Source organism: Aplidium turbinatum, chromosome 2 (genome assembly GCF_918807975.1).
Source record: "Aplidium turbinatum chromosome 2, kaAplTurb1.1, whole genome shotgun sequence".
Taxonomy (NCBI): Eukaryota; Metazoa; Chordata; class Ascidiacea; order Aplousobranchia; family Polyclinidae; genus Aplidium; species Aplidium turbinatum.
In genome coordinates, this window is record NC_137473.1 from 48,998,175 (window position 1) to 49,020,206 (window position 22,032).

The following is a 22,032-nucleotide window of genomic DNA, read 5'->3' on the forward strand; positions in this document are numbered from 1 at the left end:
AAATGTTTTCACACAGTTGGTAAAATTTTGAAGTGTGTTATGCGCAAAACTCTAATATGAGACGAGTATATTTGATATTAATGAGGACATGCGCTTTTTATACTATTAAAATACTGTACATTTAAACACTCATCTTTCACCTCATTGAAAAAACTTATGAAAGAGCATTGTATACTGAAAATTTAGGTGTTCATCAGGACAATTATCGCTTCTAGCACTAGTTGCAACGTTCATCTGATATGAACGTTGCAACTAGTGCTGGAAACGAAAGAGCATTGTGCCTGACCGAAACTCCTGGCGTCGGTTCATAGACTCATAGCCCAGATTGTGGTCATGCTTTTATAATGCAAAAAAAAGAAGAAGTTTTTTTGCACTCAACAGACACTGTAGTACCGTAAGACGTGCAGGGTACTCAAAACTATTTTACGTTGTGATCAAGCCACTGTGGATGGGAGAGTGAGCAAATTCTACTTACATTAAAGGTATGACGGTCACTCTATACGTCGTAGAAGGGTTTAAACCACGCAGAAGAACATTTGCGTTGGGCACCTCGACAGTACGCACGTTTCCTCTGTCATTCACATCACTGCACGAAAATAAAGCTTCGTATATAGAAGTTCAATAACATCATATGTTCACAAAAAAATACAGTTTCAAACAACATTCAAACAAGTTATATCGTCATGATCCATAGTCTGAAAAAAAAACAGGAAAACATAAGAAACGATCAAAGAAAACGTAAAAAAGAAAAAAAAACGGGAAAAGATCAAAGAAAACGTGGAAAAGAAAAACAAACGGGAAAAGATCAAAGAAAACGTGGAAAAGAAAACAAACTTCTAAATTGAAAAGGCGAAAGATAGCCTAGTCGTAAACGGAAAAGTTGCTGTAGATAGTTAATTGGTCGACCCTGGTGACTCGGAATGAAAACCAGACTTCTGAGAAGCGACATGAGATGATATAACTATAATACTATAAGTGCTTATCATCCGTTCTGTGATAGTCTACATAAGTTTGCCTGTATCAATAAACCATGTGTAAAGCAGTAGCTGTGACAAAATGATTTCGTTGATACCTGTACTCGATTATGTAGCCAGTTACTCTTGGAGATGGCACATCCCAACTTATTGAGATGCTATCGTCTGTTATTTCCCCTGCATATGGCTGGGATGGTATGACGATGGGATTGTCATATGAAACGTCACCACCAGTAGGTTGAATGATTGGTTCATTTCGGCGCGTCTGCGGGAATTATTACGGTAAGTCTCCAAATAAGCAAGTTCATTGGTTATTATCATATCAGTTCTTATGATACAGATAAAGTTACTATTTGAATGAAAATTGAGTTAAACTTGATCTAACCTTTACCTCTTGGAGTTAAAGTTATGGTTAATTAAGTTTATTCAAGGTAATACTCTTTGTCTCTATTTCTCTGTCCCTACCAAAAAACTTGAGTGTTTCATCAACAGCGTCAAACTGTGAGTCGTTGTTGACATGTCCAGGATGTTGAAAATTTGTTTTAATGAATAGCAGAAAAAAAATATCCTAATGATAACCTACTGTCCTTACTCGCCTAGGTAATGACAGAAGCAAAACATTGAAGATACGAAATGGCCTACCTGAAGGATGTTTACTTTCGCCAACATTCTTCAACATCTATATCAAAGATATCACACAAAAAAATCCATCAAATTCGGCTACGCAGACGATTGGGCACTTCTTCATCAATCAACAAACATCACCAATATTGAAAAAATATTCCAGAAAGATATCATCGTCCTCAACGGACATTTCAAAAAATGTTACCTTAAAATGAACACCTCAAAAACAGTCTACTTTATTTCACCTTAGAAGCCACAAATCCAACCTCTCAGTGAACATAAAAGTTGATGATAAATCACATCCACCTGAACCCAACCCAAAGTACTTTGGTGTTAAATTGGACCGAACACAGACTTACAAAAACACCTCACAAACGTGGTTGGAAAGCTCCGAAGAAGAAACAATCTCATCCCAAAACTAGCAGGAATCAAATGGGGTGCCAATCAACAAGTGCTAAGCACCAGCTCTGGCTTTATGCTACTCTGTTGCAGAGTATTGCGCACCTGTCAGGACACAGTCAGCCCATGCAAACAAAGTTGATGTACAATTGCAAACCACAATGCATCTAATCGCTGGAAAACTGAAACGTACCCCACACAATGGTTACCAACAATGCGCAATATTCCTCCACCACACATCCGAAGATTAGCAGCAATTTCGAACTTGCATTAACAAATTCTCAGTTCAGTAGAAAATCTTCCAGTAGTTCAACATACAAACCAAGCACCAAAAACCTCGCGACTTAAATTTAGACACCCCTTCTACAAAACCGACCCGTTCCCAATTGATATTGCAACGGAGTGGCAGAACATCTGGAATAACAAAATCTTTCCACGTATAGAATTAGTCACACATCCAACAAAAGCTCTCCCAGTCTTTGACACGGCTATCAGAAAATTATGGTCGACTGCAAACCGCATAACAAAACAAATTAAACCAAACGACAACCTTTATCGAAGGGAGAAGGCAACCAAACAGCCCAAAATGCAACGCCTAAAATCAGTCCACAAATCATCTCATACTGGAGTGCCCAGTAACGAAGCTTCAAGGAGGATACGTCACAGCCCACTAATGCAACTACGTCCTTATGGATTGGCTAAATGAAACCTGCTTGGACTTACAGCGTCATACAAAACAACAACTTACAACTTTGAATGTTTGAATTTAAAAGATTATACTTACGGTCAGAGAAGTAAAACAGGTAGGCCTAGATCTATTGTAGCTATACAGAATAAAGCACAGTTCTTAATTATACAAATACAGCTGTTTAATGACAAATTAAAGTAATTAAATTATAAACGTTCAAACCTTAAATGCCATTTATTGAAATTTTTGTAGCCAATATAACTGTGTTGGATAAACATTTGCGACAATATCAATATTTGTATTTCGACCTACCACGTCAATTCTCGCCTGGTGTGTTGTCTGGCTTAGTGAGGAAGGATATCGGATCGTGCATTCGTAAGTCCCAGCGTCACCCGCATGGACTGGGTCGATTACAAAGTCGACTTCATTCGGCATGCTCATTCTTCCGACCAACTGGCCTGCTTCTGACGCCTGTTCAGCAAGCAAGACGTTTGCTCAACGTTTGGTAATGTTTTTTTATGTTTATTTTTTGGTAAAACTGGTTTGATCAACAAGATCAAAATGAAGTCATGGAAAGAAATAGTTTAAACTTTGAAAAATAAAAAAATAAAAAAAATCAGAAACCTCTCATGATACGTAGCTCCACACGCAGCGAAAGATCCTGACTTTACCTCGTTTTCATTTAGAATAAAAAAAATGTCGAACAGGCATTGCATTATTAACTGGCGAAAGAAGCTAGCTGTTCCGAACTCAAGCCTCTCTTTAATACAATGAAATATTTTTTTACTATTTAAACACAAAACTATAGTATTTCTAATTTGAACAAGCAAATTGCTTATTTGTTTTTAAATTAAATTATAACAGATACTTCCAGCCTAACTTGGCTGGCCTAGCCTAACTTCTAGCCTAACTAGCCCCACAGAGGAGCCCGACAAAACCACATTATTGAATAACTTTCACTCACAGGTCGACCACCTCCTCTGGAGCCATAGTACGTGTATAGCGGAACTCTTCCAGAATTTGTTAATTTAACCCAGCTAATGCTGGGACGTTCTTCTCCTACAGTCTCATGCGGGCATTGAAGCACCAACCTCCCTCCTAATGGCTGCCTGATCGCCGGTTCTTGAGGTAGTATGACGGCTTCTAAATGAAAGATCTTGGTGGTTTGAAATTAAATCACCCAATCTTAATTTACATTATAAAGAAAGTGTTTGTTTTGCTAAAAAAATATGAGTTCAATATGTTTTTATCACAATTAAAAATGAACAGAATCACAGCTGTACGCACACGGCCCACACAGCAAATCAGTCCTTTTTACATTGATTCAACGTCTGCAGACGTTGAATCAATGTAAAAAAGCACTGATTTGCTGTCTGGGGCGTAGTCACAGGAGATCCATATAAGTACCTTTGTAGCGGCAGTACATTCCTTGCAGGGAACAAGTACAAGCTTCAATATACTTTCCGCTTTCATGAGCTTGCTCCCAAGTCTGATCCACTTGGTAGTCAACTCCATTGGACGAACGACAAACTGTATTTTAAGTTAGGTTGAAAAGTGCGTGTTCAATATGCGCAAAGTTTTCAGACGGAGATTTTTTTTTAGTCTTTGAAAAGAGGAAATAAGGTTTCATATATTTGACAGCTTTTGTAGTCGGAGACAGTAACCAAAAAGAAAACTTTGTAATGTGCCATCGAAGACTAATTTAACGCCTTTATCGTGTTTCAAAGAAAGTTGACAGTTTTTGGCTGTAGGCTACCCACCTCACATCTAAAAGAAATAACAATAGGACAATGCAAACACGGTTTTCTACAATATCTCGTCTCGATATGTTATAAAAGTTTATAAAGTCAACGTACGGATAGGGTCACATTCCCATCGCCCGCCATTCAAGGTCCTGAAGCAAGTGCAGTTTTGCATGTAACCTCGGACATTCTTCTTGTAGAACTTCTCATCAGCAGCTCTCCAAACGTTGCTGACTCTACAAACTTCATTCACTGCACAACAAACGGTTCGATTTCGACGAGACCTGATAAGTGCTTTATCTGATTCTGACTCTTATAATTTCAATGATGAGCGTTAGAAAGTAATCTAGACTAAACATAGATTCTATCAAAGACAATATTTTTTTTTTCAAAATGCATGCGGCAGCAGTGGCAGAGTGGTTAGCGCGTTGGGCTCGCAGTCGAGAGCCTGCATGTTCGACTCCAGCCACCCGCACTTGCTGTTGTTTCTCTAGGCAAGAAACTTTACGATAATTGCCTCTACCCAGTGATCGATTCGAGTAATGGGTAGTACCAAATTTAAGTCATAAGTAGAGTAGACAACCGGAAACAGACATTGCAGTCGGCTGCAGCGTGGGTCAGGTGTACGTCGGAAGGCGTACACCGATGCATAGCGCTCAAGTCCGCTTTCCCGCAATGCAGGATAAAGATATGACAAACAAAACAAGCATGAGGTCTTTGAACAAACCTAAACAGATGCAATACGTTTCCGCATAACAACTGATACATCGGATATTTCATTAAGACTGGATTCAGGAAAACTTTCGTTTTTTTTTTAGATTATAAAAGCAGCTATTGTAGGCTACAATTACTATAGCTACAAGAGATAGGAATCCATCCATCAAGTCTTGATAACTTTGCCCATTTTTCAGCAATATAGTACGCAGAATAAACACAAGTTTTTAAGAGCTTTGCTAAATGCAAGCTTCGTTTTATATACCATAATTCTCAGGTAAGAATAATTGATTTTTTTTCTTTGTAATTCGTCAAGTTCTTGTTTTCTTAGAAGTAAAACATCTTTCGACACTAAAAAGGCGTTTTGCTCTGATTCAACTTAAGTTAATATCAACCTGTAGTAACGGTAGTGGTAGCAGGTAAACTTTCAGATTCCGACGTTATAGCATAAACTTGCACGGTATACTCTATGCCACCGGGTAAGCCCTGAACCAGGTAACTATTCCTGGATGTTGTTCTCTCAATTGGGTTTCTGTCATCACCAGATGCATACGCCACAACCCTGCAAGTAAAGACATATTTTCATGATGCTGGTTTCAAGTTAATTTTGTTAACATTCTTAAAAGATAAGCTGCACTATCCATTTACTTAATGTTCGCTTTTTACTTGTTTACTTGTTAGTTTCTGGCTGTATCGCAGCATTTACTTCGTCAAAATCATAGTGTACCTACGTGCTGGCTTATAATTTTACTATGTTGGCGAATTCACTAGTAGTTTCAAGTATGGCAATAGTCCACTGGGGTACTATCATTACTAACACATAACCGTTCCATTCAAATTATTAGTTTACTGCGGGTGACTCTGCACCAAACAATTCATGTAAAAACAGTGACTACTTTCCGATTTACAGTATGCTAGGGGATAACTTAGCTACGATGGGTACAATGTCCGTACGTTTGATGTAAAAACACAAAAAAAGATAGCGTGTGCCAATGAGGCTCGACCATATCTCATGCCAGGCGTGTTCAATGCAAGGTTCTCAGAAGAAATACTGGAAATCTAACAAAGCAGAAAAAATAAAGGATCGGCAATCTGCGACTATCTAAATTTGTTGGTTAGGCTACTCCTGAAAGCACAAGTTAGAGAATAAAATTTCTAAGTTGTTTTTAAAAAACGATTTTCTATGAACGTAATATAGCCTGAATGGTGAATACTGAAAAGTTTGGGTGTTCATCAAGACAATTATCGTTTCTAGCACTAGTTGCAACGTTCAGCAGATGGAAGTAAAAGTCACTTTCTCTTTCATCAGATGAACGTTGCAACTAGTGCTAGAAACGTAATTTCAAAATAGCATCGATATGGTACAACCGTGCATGTCCATTTGTCCAATTAATACATGCTGCTGGACATTGCACGCACATTACATGACAGGTACCCGGTCATTTAGTCGACAGGACGTTTGGTCGACAGACATTTGGTCGACAGGACGTTTGGTCGACAGGACGTTAGGTCGACAGAACGATTCATTTTAGGGTTAGGGTTAGTTAACTAACCTTAACCTTAACCTAACCCTAACCCTAAAATGAATCGTTCTGTCGACCTAACGTCCTGTCGACCAAATGTCTTGTCGACCAAACGTCCTGTCGACCAAATTTCTGTCGACCAAACGACCGTACACCACATGACACATGTCCATTGTCCAATTATTAACTTTTGTCTTTTTTGAACGCCTTCAAGCACCACGCATTATTAGAGCCAGGTACATTTATCATCATCCAGGCAGTGGTAATATTGGAATGCTAATGACTAATCCCATAAGTTTTCGAATCCATCTGTCTCAATTGAACAAAAGAATGCAATCGTAACAAACGCTCTCTTACATTTAGAACAACAACACTTTTTCACCAGATCACATAATTCGGTGCCATCTACCTTTTTAGCTCAATACTAGAGTCTTCAAGCAAAGCTGTGAATTGACAAACCATGGTTCAAATCTCGCCACATGTGGTTGAGTACCTCAGTAATAATCTTTTGTGGCATTACGTGAATGGAATTATTTACAAGCCACCACTTAACCACAAACGATAATTTAGTAGCTTACTTAGGCCTAACCTTTGCCAGTTGTTGAAAATCTCCATACGTATGCGAAAATTACTAAGATTATTGCTTCAGAAAAAGCTTTTCGAAAATAATGGTCATCTCCTCAATCGATTCGAGATTTTGACATATACGTATGTTTATGGGGGGAGCATTTAATAGATACGGACCTGTAACGACGAACGTTGTTGCCATCTTGTGCTTGTTCCCACGTAACCAGGAAGCTAGAACGAGTGACGTCAGCAGCTTGTAGGTTCCTTGGCCGCCCAAGAGGGCCAGACGGCTCATCTCCAGCTGTGGTTATTTGATATGGAACATATACGCCTCTGCGTCGGTCGCTACAAGTTAAAATAAACAAAATAACTTTAGCACTACATTTTCACTTCGATTTGATCATTTTGCTGAAGGGCTAATACAAACAAATTTATTTTCACCCAGGTCAGTTTATTTTTTAACAGCTAAAAATTAGATTTCAATAGTTTCATCTGCCAGATCGTCTTCATTTAATCTGAAAACAAACCACATAAATAACAATCAAAACCATGAAGGTGCGAAAGAGTTAAAATGTTGCGCTCTTGCTATACGAATTGATACGATAAGTGGTATTAATGCCACAAAAGAGTGCTCAATGCCAAGCGCAATGGTAAGCAGAGCTAATTCAAGCAAATTGAATCACTATTATCAAAGTAACCTTAACAGCATGTTTCACCCTTTGCGGGATCGTCAGAAGTTACGTATTCAAACGTCAGCAGTTACTTATTCAAACTTCATTAAGCACCCTCTGACGACCCAGAAAAGGGTGAAACAGGCTGTAAAGGTTACTGTGAGAATAGTGATTCAATCTACTCTAAGAATTGATAGGTAAGTCCAACAATTAATAGCAAAATGAAAACCTTGTTGACGATTCCTGGTAAGGGTTGTACAATACTTATTTTTTATTTCGCTTTTACGCAATTCAATAGCGGACTAGTCTGTGTAAAACATTTGAAAGAGAGCAGATGGCTCCAAGAATACTTCTTGACACGCAGTTTATATTTACCCATGATCATCAAGTCAAAAACGATTTGCATAGTTTCATTTTATTTTAAAAGCTTTGGCTAAAAATTGAAGTGTTGTGTAATTCGAAATTTTCCCTTCTGGCTCAAGCGGGTCTTAGTTCAATTTTATTTTCAGTAATTTCTAAGCAAACCCTTTTCAAAAGTAATGTTCTAAGCGCTTTTTTGCTCAAGTTGTGATAGTCGTATTAAACTCTTTTTCCTTTCATTAATTCTCCTATTGAGATTTAAGCGTTACTTTTACTTATATCATCGTTAGGTCAATTTGTTTTAATTGGGTAAGCAAAACCATCAAACAATTTTTATTCTGAACCAAAGAAAATCGCATTTTTGGAAGTTGTGAAGGGTCGTGTGACCAAGTCCCCTCTGGGTCTATATTCCAGAAATATGTTTTTCTGTCCAAGTTTAGCTACTGCATATCCCAAACACTGAAAAACCAATTTGCTCTTGTTTCTTCTCGTTTATATGGTATAAAAGATAAGACTTTACTTTAAATTTCCATTACTTCACATCTTTGTTATTATCAAGTTATTTTAAATTACAAAATTTACGTTATTTTTCAGTATACTTACGTTATTGGTGTGATACGAATATCGTAAAGTGTTGATGGTTGAAGATTACGCAGAATTGTGCTTGGATTTAGAGATGCCGAAACAAGGTAGCTTCTCCATGGTGTCTGTGGCTCGTTGGCAACCCTGCAAAGACGAATTACGTTGAATTCTTTACTGGAAGCAAAACAAAAACCAGACGTAGGTGGGCATGAAAACTAACATTTTCTTTTCTTCCTTCTTCAAACAGTTGGTCATGTCTCGCCAAGGAGAAAAAATGAACGACCATTCAGTGTACATTATTGCTTGCAGCATCTTGTAATAGTTTGGACTCATACACATCAAAACGCATATCTTTCTTTGTTTTCACTGGTTTAGTACCTCCGCACAGCATTACTTTAAAACCTCAGCAACTACAAAATAACGTAAATTGTCAACGGCAATTTCATCATCCCGTAATCAAGTCCTTAACTCACCTATATGACACTTCGTATGAATCAACTTCTCCGGTGATTGGGGCATCCCAAGTAATAGTGACTGTACTTGAAGTTGAATCTGAAATCCTGGGGGTAACAGTTAGTTCAACCGGCGTGTGTTCCGTTATTACGTCAGTTGAGGCGATCTGTGAGAACATTAAATCTGAATGCGGAACAACACTTCAGTCAATAATACAACAGTTTGATTTATTCTTTACATGTTATTAAGATTACACGCTGCAATTATACGTAACGTATCAAACTTAAAATAAAATTGATAAGTGGTTGCTAGTCGAAGAAAGGTATCTCAGATTGGTGGTTTAACATCCAGTTGGAGTTAATATATTTAACTACTGTTCAAGAGAGAGAACGTTTATAACCTGCTCATGTTTTCATTTGCAGAAAGGAGTCTTCAAAAAAGAAATTTAACCATCAGAGACAGACCTGTTGCACTTGCAACAGTGATGCTACAACATTTAAAAGCATAAAAAATAATCAGTTAAAACCTCAATTTTATTGTTGTCCACAACAGCAAAAACAGTAATTCTGTATCTTTGACCAGACTTCAAGTCAGTGAGAGTGAGGGAATCGCTGGAAGGACCCAAAGTAACATTCTTGATGTTTCCTGTGCTGGTATCCTCGTACACAACAACCCATTCTGAAGAAAAACTTTTTAAAAACCTGTCAAAACCAGACTAAACTAGAATCACTCTTCTCCGCCAGTAAGTGACTAAACTGTTTACCTGCCCCAGAAAGAAAATCTGGCTTTTTTACATTATTTCAACATTTGCAGAGATTGAGTCAATGCAAAAATGACAGATTTTCCGGGTGAGATTGTTTCAAAAATGACTGAGCACTGTTACACAGATAACAACAGTTGCTTTTTACATTTATTCAACGAGAGACCTGGATTCAACGCCTACAGACGTTGAACCAATGTAAAAAAAACGACTGATTTGCTGTCTTTGTACGCACAAATTAAACGATAAAGATGTAAATCCAAGAAAAGCGGGATAAATGATCGGTTTACTTGAAACTTGGGTGTTTGTGAGAGGATTGGATAGCCAATTGAGATAGATATTGTTTCCAGTGATACGAGGCTGGGCCAAAGGTTGAGTGACCGTTGAACTACCACTAGGATTGCTCGCCGGTTGCCTATCTGTAAGTACATCATGATTTAAAATAATGTCATGGTTGCAGTTGAGAACAGTCACCTTAAATTTTATCGTGTGAAAGATCACAGGATTCTAGATCAATACAATTAACCCCCTTCCCACAAAAAATGACTTTAGCAACATCCTGCTAGGCTGCTATATCACATACCTGTTGCAATTCTCGGCACAGTTAGCGTCATGCGTAAGGGAGCCGAATCCTGACCGTCGGTGATTGTGTACAGGCGTGCGTCATACGTCACGCCAGGACGTAAGCGGTAGGTCAGGTGACTGGTCCGTCCTTTAGGCATTCTCACTTGCATTATTTGCCCACTGTTTTCCTGCGGAATAATGAGTCATGGTTTTTCGTTTTCGCATTTTTACAACTGTGACAAGCTTTTTGTCAAATTCAGGCTTAGACCTGGTTGTAGAGAATTTTAAAATGTTAGAATCTACCTTCAACCATGTTACTTCTTATTGGGGACAGTAAGTTATTGGACGAGCAGCTCCGTTGTTCCGCCAACACTAAAAGAGCTAATTGTCAATTTGACATTTTTACACTCTGCTGCTGGCTTGTTTTCAACTAAAAACTTTAAATTACTTTAAAACCAACTTCACTCTTCTCATTTAAGCCATAAAAAGTACATTTATTTGTAAATCAGAAAAAAACATGACCCTTCTAGTGTTGCGGATAGGCCAAAGCGGGTGGAGTTTTGCATCCCTATGATCTACAATCCCTAGCTCTCAGTAGCGTAGCCCGGAATTTTGAAAGGGGGGGTTTGGACGACCCAGCGGCGGGGGGTCTGGGGGACCTCCTCCAAAAAATTTTGAAAAATTACTTTGAATTTGGTGCATTCTGAGAGCATTTTCAACAAAAATGTGGGTATGAATATTCCTGTAAAATGGTGCTGTCCGATGGCATAGCAAAAGGATAAGATAGTCTCTATGTTTTCTTGTTGCTAATTCCTGGCTGAGATGTTTGAATGTTTGGTATTGGCAAAACTAGCTCTTTTAATAAAGTTTTGTTTAAAATTAGGCAATTTTTTTAGACAGAAAGCATCATTCTCAAGCATAAAGAGACTGAAAGCATCATTCTCAATATCGTGACGTCACACGCGTGCCAAAAGGGGGTTGTAACCCCCAACCCCTCCCCCCTTGGCTACGCCACTGCTAGCTCTCAAGTAAAACATAGCCTGATGCTTTCGATGAAGGTCAAGCTGCAGAGCCGTCCATTCGTGAGTTGATGGAATGCTTTCATCACTCCATCACTGAGCAGACAATGATCATCACGAGGTATAGACGCGCGTACCCACACGCTATGTTACAACGCATATGTATGAACACTGAAAAGTCATTGATTAACAGAAGCGGTAGATCAATCAAATCACAGCTGAAGAAAACTCGTTATAGAAATACCATAATAACTTTTGCTAGACAAGCAGCTCTTTCTTCACAAAACAATCTGTTTTAGCCTGATGCGAGTTCGCTGTGGTAATGGCGAATTGCACTAGCTTTCGGAACACAGTTCATCCCTAGTCATGTGCTATGACGAAGTAGCTCTTTACCTGTTGGTACTCCATTCTAATGGAGTCGTACTCGATTTCCGGGTTGTCCCACAAGAATTGCATTCTATTATACCTCGGAGTGTAAACGTAACGTAGATTGGAAGGACTGTTACGAGACTCTCCAACCTTAAAACGTATTCTTATCATTTTACTGAAGGTTAGTACAAAATTCAATTTCACAATACTCGGCCCTAAAATGTATATACTACTTCTCTTATTACAACTACCTAGCAACATTTTAAACTTAATATTCCTCTGAAAGTTGCATATCAAATTTAAATATAATCTACATAGAAGGACACAAACAAAAGGAGGTATACACAGCAACTTAATTTGGAGGCACTTCACCCTCCACCAAGTTATTTTGTTATTTTGTTCTTGTTTCGCTGCAACAATTGAACTTTTTTCAAGGTGCACGCGAGCAAGTGTCCCCCTGAAGCTCACACAGAATTTCGATCCATTTTTGATTGATTGATTGATTGAATCTTTATCCTCGGACTGGGAAAACTTGTTGCAGAGCTTAATCCTGGCAGTTTCGCATACTTGTAGAGGCTTTGAATCACTGACACAGGCCCGGTCACCGAGATTGGCAGAGTGAAGTTTCCGATTGTTGAAGTCTTGTTACCAGGGAATTATTCCATCCATTAGATGACGCTGAATGGAGAGCATTCCTTAACGTGCGTTGCTCAATCACACACCCGGAGAGTCGAACCAGCGCCGCTTGATCTTGAAGCTTCTTCGTTCCAGAAGTGACGCGCTAACCAATTGAGCTTTCAAAATAAAGTTTGTTTTGTTTGCAGCAGAGTTCCCTTTGTCAAATATTGTACGATTTTTATCAGTGATTATGAAGGTAACACGAAATGTTTCCGTTCTAAATTCATTTTTTGTCAACGAAATCTTATAACAAACTTCAACTCTCGCCAGCAAACCTTTTTTTCATAAATTCAACATCTACGTCTGCAGACGTTGAATCAATGCAAAAAGTAGACTATTTTTGCCTATGCAAAAATGAATCAAGATAAGACTTACAATTGAAACATCTGTCCGTCTATATACGTCTTCAGTGCCTGCATATGTTATTTCACACTCAAACGTTCCAGCATCTTCCAATCTCATGTTATCAATGACCAGCTGTCTGGCATTGGGCATGTTTATTCTTCCAGAATAGAAACCAGCAGTTCCTGCCTGTGTTCAAAATTGTACAAACTCATTTTAATGAGTGAAAACCTTGGATTTTGATGAAGAATAACTCGAAAGGAGAATATGTACAAGCAGATATTGAAATTTTTCATTTTGCCTTAACCAATCCAAAGAACATTATGACAAACCATGCTACCTGGAGATGCGGTCTGATTTGCCACATTTTACAAAGGTTGATTGCGGATACTGTTGCTGTTTGACTCAAACTTTCCAAGATTTTTTTACTTTTAGCTGACTCGTATTGATATAAAAGCTATTTGTTGCCTTGAGGAAGCAGCAGCAAAAGAGAATAAGGTAAATTAAAACACGTTCCATCACACTGTAAGCGAGTGGCTAATAGCCTGATTGAAACTTTATAAATCAAGTTATCTTTGTTCTTCAATGCCTGATGATTTTGTCACCTGCGAAAAACAGTAAAGAAGACGTTAAAATATAACTTTTATAAAATTTCATTCAGAGTTACCAAAAGTTGGTAAAATCTGGAAAATTCTGCAAAGTGTGACAAATCAGGCCGCATCCATGGGTAACCACGGACAAAATACCACACAAAATCGCAATTTTACTTCTCTTCCACGTTGCGTAGCGCCATTGTATGTGTAGAGTTTCTGGCGACTTCCTCCGTCAACCAACTTGTACCACGTGATGGTGGGAGGAGATCTACCGAGAATGTTGTCGTAACGACATTCAATGGTGACTGGTTCTCCGACCCGATTGTATAACTCTTCTGAGCCTCCTCTTGAATCTGTAGTTGCTCCTTGAAGAGTACATAACATGTCACTTGATTAGCTTGAATGATGCAGAATCAGAAGGCAACCAATACGTTTTGTGTGCCTATATCATAATTCAAGGTGAAAATGTAATTTGAAATAAGATATAGCCGCAAGTTTAGTGTGGGCTAACATGTAGGCCTCATAGTGTTGATGTACTGCCCATTGCCCAATTAAAAAATATGTTTAATACAAAATCACGAAACGCCTGCTCAGAAAAGCACCGTGGAAGAATGAGCTCCACAAACTGGTGGAAGATTTCCCAACATCTTCTGATGATGATCATTAGTCCGTCTTACTATTCTTCCGTTAGTGAGTACTTGTCTAAAGTTGTGATTCTAACGTTAACGTCTGCAGACGTTGAATCACTGTAAAAATGACGGATTTTGCTGTCTTGGTGAGGACTGATTAAGTACGACATCTGATATCCCGCTGGATCCAAACAAGAACTGTAGTTCGATGCATATTGAAAGCACGTGGCTGTCTTGGCAAACTACGCAGTTCACAAATATTCTCTTGCTTGCCCTCCCGTTCATATATTCTAAATGTTTGATCACTTACAAGCTAGGTACAAGCTAGGTTATGACAAGGATCAAGACAGGCCTATAATTTCTTTCGTAGCTATGGTTTTGTATAAGCTACTGAAAATTTCTCCAGATTGATTAAACATCCGAAGTTATTTTTTATTGGTCTTTTGGGCTTCTTTTTTAATACTTTTTCTGTTACCTTGACAAAAACCGTAGCGTCCATGTCTGTCATAGTTGGCTGTAGTGGCACACCAAGGAACTCTTCTGCCTTGTGTTGTACATTGATTGTACTGAACGCCTCGAACAGAAAAGGGAAAATGACAGCGAGCGCCATTTGCATTTCCACCAAATGTAAAAATGTAGCCAAAGTAAGTCCGGAATTCTACAGAAAATGAAATTAATGAGTAGAAGTAGGCCTAGCCTACGTAACACAAAATTATTACATGTAGTCTACTCTAAGAGGTATATAAATGTTTATAACATCTAAAACGTATTATTTCATAAAGAAGATGAGCTGTAAGCCAAGTATATAGCTGCTTGAACTTATTCCAGCGCAGCTGTAGAGAGCAGAAGACAGCATAAAAGAAGATTTTGTCGTCGCTTTCCATGTAAGCTCTCTTGAAAAATCAGTTTTCATTTAAATTAGACATTTTACTCAGGATTGACCGAATGATCGTAGGTCGTAGCCAATTGATCGTAACAGAAGTAGGCCTAACCGACTTTTAGCAAGTTGATCTTTCAATATAACCTTTTAATCAGTGATTTTTTATCTAAAGTAAAATATGTCTCACAAAAAATAAAGTGATATTCGTAAAATATCCAATGCAACAATTCAAAATAGTCCAATGCACTCTACAAAAGTGCAGCTTACCTCTAATCTTCGTTATGCAGTTTGATACCACTGGAGGGGAAACACCGTATGCGCTCGTGGCACAATAGCGAGGTCTGCCGACTTCGCGTGATGTGCATGTGGAATAGAGGTTGCCAGCGACTTCAAACGGAAACTGACATTCTTCGCCGGAGACAGTGACCACTATTCATTTGTTTGAAATAATAAAACATGAAACTTTGCGTTAATCAAAAACGAACCATAATATGATTGCAGCGGTTTTTACAAGAGAGCAGTTATCGAATAACCATCTTGTTTGTTGTTACTTTTACTTTCAATTTCATCAGATGAACGTTGCAACTAGTGCTGGAAACGATAATTGTCCTGATGAACACCCAAACTTTTCAGTATTCAAAGAGAAAACTTGCATTCATCAGTACAGCGATGCAGGCACAATTATGTACAATCAAATCATTCGTGACGCGACAATTTATCGAAAGACAATTTATCGAACGACAGTTCATCGAACGACAGTTCATCGAACGACAATTCATCGAAACGACAGTTCATCGAAACGACTGTTTATCGAAACGACAGTTCATCGAACGACTGTTTATCAAAACGACAGTTTATCGAACGACGAAGCACATAATTATGCAATGGAATACTCAGGGGTTAGGGGTTAAGGGTTAGGGGCTAGGGGCTAGGGGATAATGGTTAGGGGTTAGTGGTTAGGGGTTAGGGTTAGGTGTTAAGTTAGGGGTTAGGTTTTCGATTAACTGTCGTTCGATAAATTGTCGTTCGATAAACTGTCGTTCGATTAACTGTCGTTTCGATAAACTGTCGTTTCGATAAACTGTCGTTTCGATAAACTGTCGTTTCGATAAACTGTCGTTCGATTAATTGTCGTTCGATAAACTGTCGTTTCGATAAACTGTCGTTCCATAAACTGTCGTTCGATAAACTGTCGTTCGATAAACTGTCGTAGTACCAAAACCATTTGCAATGGTACACAAAAACGCAGATAATAATTATATAATAAAGGTTTACTAAAATGCACAAACACTTATAGCATTTGTTATAAGAAAACTACCGTTTACTGTCCTGTAAGCGGAGAAAACGGTAGTACAGGATAGTAAACGGTAACTTTCTTATAACAAATATTACTGGTAGTTTTCTTGGGTTTGTCTAAACTTATAACATTAATTGTTAAAGATATAATCAGACACTCTTCTTAAGTAACGTAATTTAACTGGCACAAATGTAACAGCCGCCACAAAAATAAAGAATATTTTGTAAAGATGGACAGTAGACGTGGTTCAATACGTTGTAATCCGAATTGAATCTTTTAGAAAAGCACGATATTTGCTTTATTGAAATTGTGGTGAGTAGTTTCATTGATATTTATCCTCGGACTGGGAAAGCTTCTTGGAGAGCTTAATCCTGGCAGTTTCGTATACTTGTAGTGTAGAGGCTGTGAACCACTGACGCAGGCCTGGTCACCGAGATTGACAGTGTAAAGTTTCCGATTGTTAAAGTCTTGTTGCCAGGGAATTATTCCACCCATTAGGTGCCACTGAATGGAGGGCAGTCCTTGAAACGCGTTGCTAAAGCGCACAACCCGAGAGCCGAACCAGCGTCACTTAATCTTGAGTCTAGCGCGTAACCACTGAGAAAACGGGGTGGACAGCTACTTTTATCAAGAATAAAATTTGTCCACATAATCTTCTTCTTGCGTTTGAGGCTGTTGCAGGCCACGTTATTATATCCAGGTGCAGCAGCCATAATGTAATTATAGTGCGTGGCGTAAGTTCTTCCATGCGAGACATACCACAAACACAAAGCAAATTCTATGAAGTAGACAAAATTTATGAAATATGCCGTTAATAGACGACTAGAATAACTATTCTACTGAACTCTGAGTCAATCATACTTTGAGTAAAGCAAAAATATATTTACATACCTCGACAAGTAGCAGCAAAAGCAGAAACGCAGGTACAAATTGAATAAAATCCTCCAGGTTGTCTGGAAGCAAAATACTCTCCACTGTGGTAAGTCCCAGTTTGGCATTTGTAGTCAGCAGAACCACCTCGCACTCTGGTTACAGTCTGCAATAAATTATATAAAAAAATAATCTTTGGCGGTAGACCAACAAGCAAAATGGGTCATGTTACATTGATTCAGCGTCTAATCAATGTGAAAAAAATCATTTCTAGATGGAGTAAACCGACTCAGTAATGGACTGGTTTAAGATTGTTGACTCTGGCTCTAGTGGTGCTGCTTCGATTTCCTTCCGCTTATAACAAGAACTTTCAAACGCACCGATTGTGCTCTTTCTTGAGTAAACCTCTGGAATGACGTCGGGGTAAGGGAAACATCCCAGACAGCAAAACCGGTCATCTTACATTGATTCACCGTCTCCAGACGTTGAATGTAAGAACAACAGATTTTGCTGTCTGGGATTGTAACGATTGCTCGAAAAAAGACGTTTGCTAAAAAAGTTAATTTCGCAGACTAATTTGTTTCTTGGCAACCACATAACATTTTTAGTCATTTTCTAAAGTGAACTGCTGTAAATTTTACTGTACCATGTTGTTGATAAAGTTGTACTGAAGAGGGTTCAATACCCGAAATCGCGATATACAACAGAAGAATTTCAAATTGGAAAAATGCGACAGAAGAACTTCAAACTATTCATATTTTTCTTAAATTTTGATGCTTTTGTATCTGCTTTACGCGGATCCCCGATTGACTTTACGTTGATACGGGTTTAAAGTAATCGCTCTCCTTTTTTTAATATTATAATACTGTAAGTTGTAATTGTAGATTGCAAAATTAAGTCATGAATAATATCATAACCTTGTGTTGCAACCAAGCATCATTGGTGATAGGTAGGCTACTTACGTTTGTGGAAGTTGAACGTGGCGTGCGACAACTCAAGTAAGCAGTGTTGTTGCAAGAACAATCCATCAAGACGCCTCCAACTACGGCTCGCCATTCTGTGTTTTTGTTGTAAACTTTTCCTTCGTACACACAATGATCTGAAAAACAAAGTAGCAACACAACCTGCGACGTAACGACAGAAACGACTATGAGTGAGCTAAACCAGACGCCTCCAAAATAATTCTCTACTGCCGCTTTGTCAACTCCCAAGTGGCTAATCATCATCTATGATCGGTTTTTGGCGATCGCTAGAAAAAAAACTTTGTCCTCTCAAATATTGGTTTTGATAAGTGTTCGTCTAGGACTTTACCTTCACTCTCTTTTTCGAAACCTCCAAATTTCCTTAATTACAATTTGTGTCAACAACTTTGAAATCCTTAATTTGTCAACAAAATTTTCCATGTGGCAACATTAAGCTGCACGATATTTAGAAGAAAAGTGAACTGTGAGTTGTTGCTGTATTTGGTTGAGTCAGCATATCTTTGACAAACAACTTCGAGTTTACATGCAGGCAGCAGAAGCGCCGTTGTCCATATTCGCGGGGGTAATTTGACTTAAGCAACTGTTAAGAGGTAACATTCTGTTTGTCCCTCAGCCAAGGCCTTGTGTGACAACAATGCAGAAAGAAACACGACGAATCGTTTGATGATTTGCATTGCAAATGTAAGCCGGAAATGTCTGTGAGCTTCAACAATACAAAAGCTCTGCTTGTAGACGCATTTGCGTTGTTGATAATCATATCGAAGAGCCTGACACCACGCTTACAATAATTGATTACACATATCCACAGAATATCAACTCATCAACAACCAAATATTGACATCAAAGAAAACTAAAAAATAAATTTAAAATCATGATTATTATTCAGACATCGATAAATGATTCAAGCAACTAAAAAGATAAAAATAGACTTATACAATATTAAACATCAAAAACACAACAACTAAAGCACAAGATCCACATGAGCATTGAAATCACACAGTAGCCTACTATTCACAGCAAGACTAATCTTTCAAATTTACAGCAACAAAGCATTGTTATTAATGAACATTAAAAATTGCACGGTCTGTAAGAACAGGGCTTTGGAGCCGGAGCAAGGAGCCGGAGCCGTGCATTTTCAACGGAGCTGGAGCTCTAAATGAAATTCAAGTAGAGCTGGAGCAGGAGCTGGGGCCAGTTGTTTGAAAAATAGCTCCGGCTCCAATGTATTTCATAAGATGCTACTACTATTAGCTGAATTCACATAAGTTAATAGTAACCTTTCACAAAATTAAGAAACTATTTGCGTGATCAGACGTCAGATTAACGAATATGTTTTGAAACACAGTTCCGCATGACATTTTCATGAAAGTACCTTAAATTTCATAAAGTTGTGCCATTTTTTAGCAACAGTTGACTGCAGGCAATTTGAAGCTTTAGAATTTAAATTGATATGTCTTCATTATTTTAATCAAGGCACTTGTCGCAGCCTGGAGCTGGAGCCGGAGCAATGGTATCAATAAGCTCCGGAGCAGGAGCTGGAGCTAATTTTTGATAAAAGAGAGCTCCGGAGCTGGGGCAATTTAACATTTACGCCTGCTCCAAAGCCCTGTGTAAGAAAGAAGTTGGCAATTTTTTTTCTTGCAAAATGTACTCTCAAGCTAAGTAAAATTTACTCCGAGGGTGATTTTACCCCCAGCTGAGAACCTTTGTGTCAAAAAATGTTGTGTAAACTACTACCCACACCAATAAAAACGCATTGCAAGATATTGTATTTTTATACTGTATTAGGTCTACTAGCCTACATATTCAAAAGCAATATCAGTGGCCTGTAGTAGTCTCCACATTAGGCTGGAAAACATAAAGGGCGGCAAACAAAAGATAGTGTAGACAAAAACTTCAAGCCTACTCTAAACTATCCCATCAAAACATTAAAAGTGTTGCACGATAGATAGAATACAGCCATTGAGCAATTTATGTTCTCAGTACTGTTTTTTTTTTTTTCAGATTAATCCAACAGAAAAATATTTTTAAAAGCCTTGTACTGTGCCAACCATTGAACAGAAACAAGGGCAGCTACAGCTTGTTAATTACCAGCAAACTTAAAATGTTTGACACTAATCAAACCAGCGAGTCAAACTAAAAAAAAACGTTTGGCCGTTAACCAGAAAATTTAAACGTATATATTATTGTTTTAAAACGACAACAAAATTATTTCTATAATCTAGGACGCAGTCATCTTACCTAGTGCTATATTTCTTGTTCTCTGAATGTATCCTGGTCTGTAGTACGATGCCCCAGACAACTGGTTGGTATATCTTGGTGATCTGCATTCTAGTACTGCTCTTAAAGTATCAGTGTTGTAAGTGCAGTTACACAACCAACCATCACGTAATCGTTGGAAGTTAGTGCCCAAATTGTAATAGGTTCCATCTTTGTCTTGACACCGCGGAGTAAAATTTTCTGAAACGTTAACATACCTATGAGAATTGCATTATTATAGTTTTGTCAAAAAAAAGACGTTTTTCGACAGTAAAAAGCTTGAAATTGTTTTTCTGCACGCAACACATTACAGCTGTGATGTAGAGGTTATCTTTGTCGTAGCATAATCTCAGTTGCCTCTTATGGCCTCGCCCTCTAATACTGGATAGAAAAAGATAATAAACAAATAAAATGTTCTCTCTCATCCTTATATTTGCACATTGCACTATACCGCAACAACCTTACAACTTTGGCGAGGCTCAAACCAAAACCCTCTTGAACGTTAGTCAGTTTTCACTATTAGCCAAGAAACCAAGAAAAATCAATGGCAGTGGGTCTCAGTACAGGGTCTGGGTTTATCACCCACACTCCTACAGTACGCCTAATGTATATAGTTATTTACATTAGGCTACAGCCTACGGACCACGGCATTAATTTGTTCGAAAAATTAATTGTTCGAAGAGGGGTAACAACTTGATATCAACAACACAATATTCCGAATGATTGAAATAAATGGACGTTTTCTAACTTTTTTGAAGTATTTTCTCTTTCTATCAATCTGTCGACCAAGTACACTTACCTTGGGAGCTCATATGACTTCCACTCATAGGCATGGAAGTGCAGGCGCTTAACAGCGCCAGAAAAACAAAGAGTTTCATGTCTTTATTTGAAAAACAACAAGCAAACTGACTTTATTTGCTTTAAACTCAATCAAAATAAGTGAAAGCAAGCCTTCGTTACGTTATAATGAGCGAACCTGTAACATAGCGGAGTAATAAATAAGACTCAAGTAAATATAAACCTAAGCTACAGTCAAAGAAAAACTTTTTATGACATTTAAAACATAAAAAGCCACAATATACTGCACAACGCAATCGTTGTTTAGTTGTTTCGCCAATTGAATACCGAATAGAATTTCAATTGAGATGTTTTTTTTTTGCTAAACCTGACATACCACAAAATAAACCCTCAGTGGTTTTCAATCTTTTTTGGACAACGGCACACCAAAACAATTTCGATATCTACCGCGGCATATTGACTTACTACAGCACTTCAATGTTGTTGTTTTTTCAAAATATTGCTTTTCACTAACTTTATGATCATCGAAGCTGCTGCATTGAACAAGCTATACATGATAAAAGTCGTGTCAAGTTAGCTTCATTTTAATCATTGCATATTAGTATTATACTCACTGCGAAGTCTAAAGTGTGCTTGCTGTGTGCACAAATAATAATCATATATCTGGGCTTGACATCTGTTGCGCTACGGTTGC

At 38.1% G+C, this 22,032-nt stretch overlaps 1 protein-coding gene across 1 annotated transcript in view; it reads right to left on the reverse strand.

The window, feature by feature from the left end:
• LOC145764368 (tenascin-X-like) overlaps nt 1-21,418 on the reverse strand; it is a 71,698-nt gene extending 50,280 nt beyond the window's left edge. Inside the window, exons 1-22 of the mRNA XM_082575984.1 lie at nt 21,340-21,418; nt 20,523-20,741; nt 18,261-18,397; nt 17,320-17,464; nt 15,399-15,560; nt 14,727-14,909; nt 13,797-13,987; nt 13,063-13,218; nt 12,034-12,159; nt 10,641-10,809; nt 10,348-10,476; nt 9,824-9,975; nt 9,318-9,463; nt 8,866-8,988; nt 7,409-7,576; nt 5,537-5,703; nt 4,542-4,679; nt 4,093-4,215; nt 3,650-3,828; nt 2,998-3,156; nt 1,073-1,239; nt 476-586 (exon numbers count right to left, since the gene is read on the reverse strand). Coding sequence (XP_082432110.1) covers nt 476-586; nt 1,073-1,239; nt 2,998-3,156; nt 3,650-3,828; nt 4,093-4,215; nt 4,542-4,679; nt 5,537-5,703; nt 7,409-7,576; nt 8,866-8,988; nt 9,318-9,463; nt 9,824-9,975; nt 10,348-10,476; nt 10,641-10,809; nt 12,034-12,159; nt 13,063-13,218; nt 13,797-13,987; nt 14,727-14,909; nt 15,399-15,560; nt 17,320-17,464; nt 18,261-18,397; nt 20,523-20,741; nt 21,340-21,418 — 3,329 coding nt within the window. The remainder of the gene's footprint in view (nt 1-475; nt 587-1,072; nt 1,240-2,997; nt 3,157-3,649; nt 3,829-4,092; nt 4,216-4,541; nt 4,680-5,536; nt 5,704-7,408; nt 7,577-8,865; nt 8,989-9,317; nt 9,464-9,823; nt 9,976-10,347; nt 10,477-10,640; nt 10,810-12,033; nt 12,160-13,062; nt 13,219-13,796; nt 13,988-14,726; nt 14,910-15,398; nt 15,561-17,319; nt 17,465-18,260; nt 18,398-20,522; nt 20,742-21,339) is intronic.
• Nucleotides 21,419-22,032: the final 614 nt, after the last annotated feature.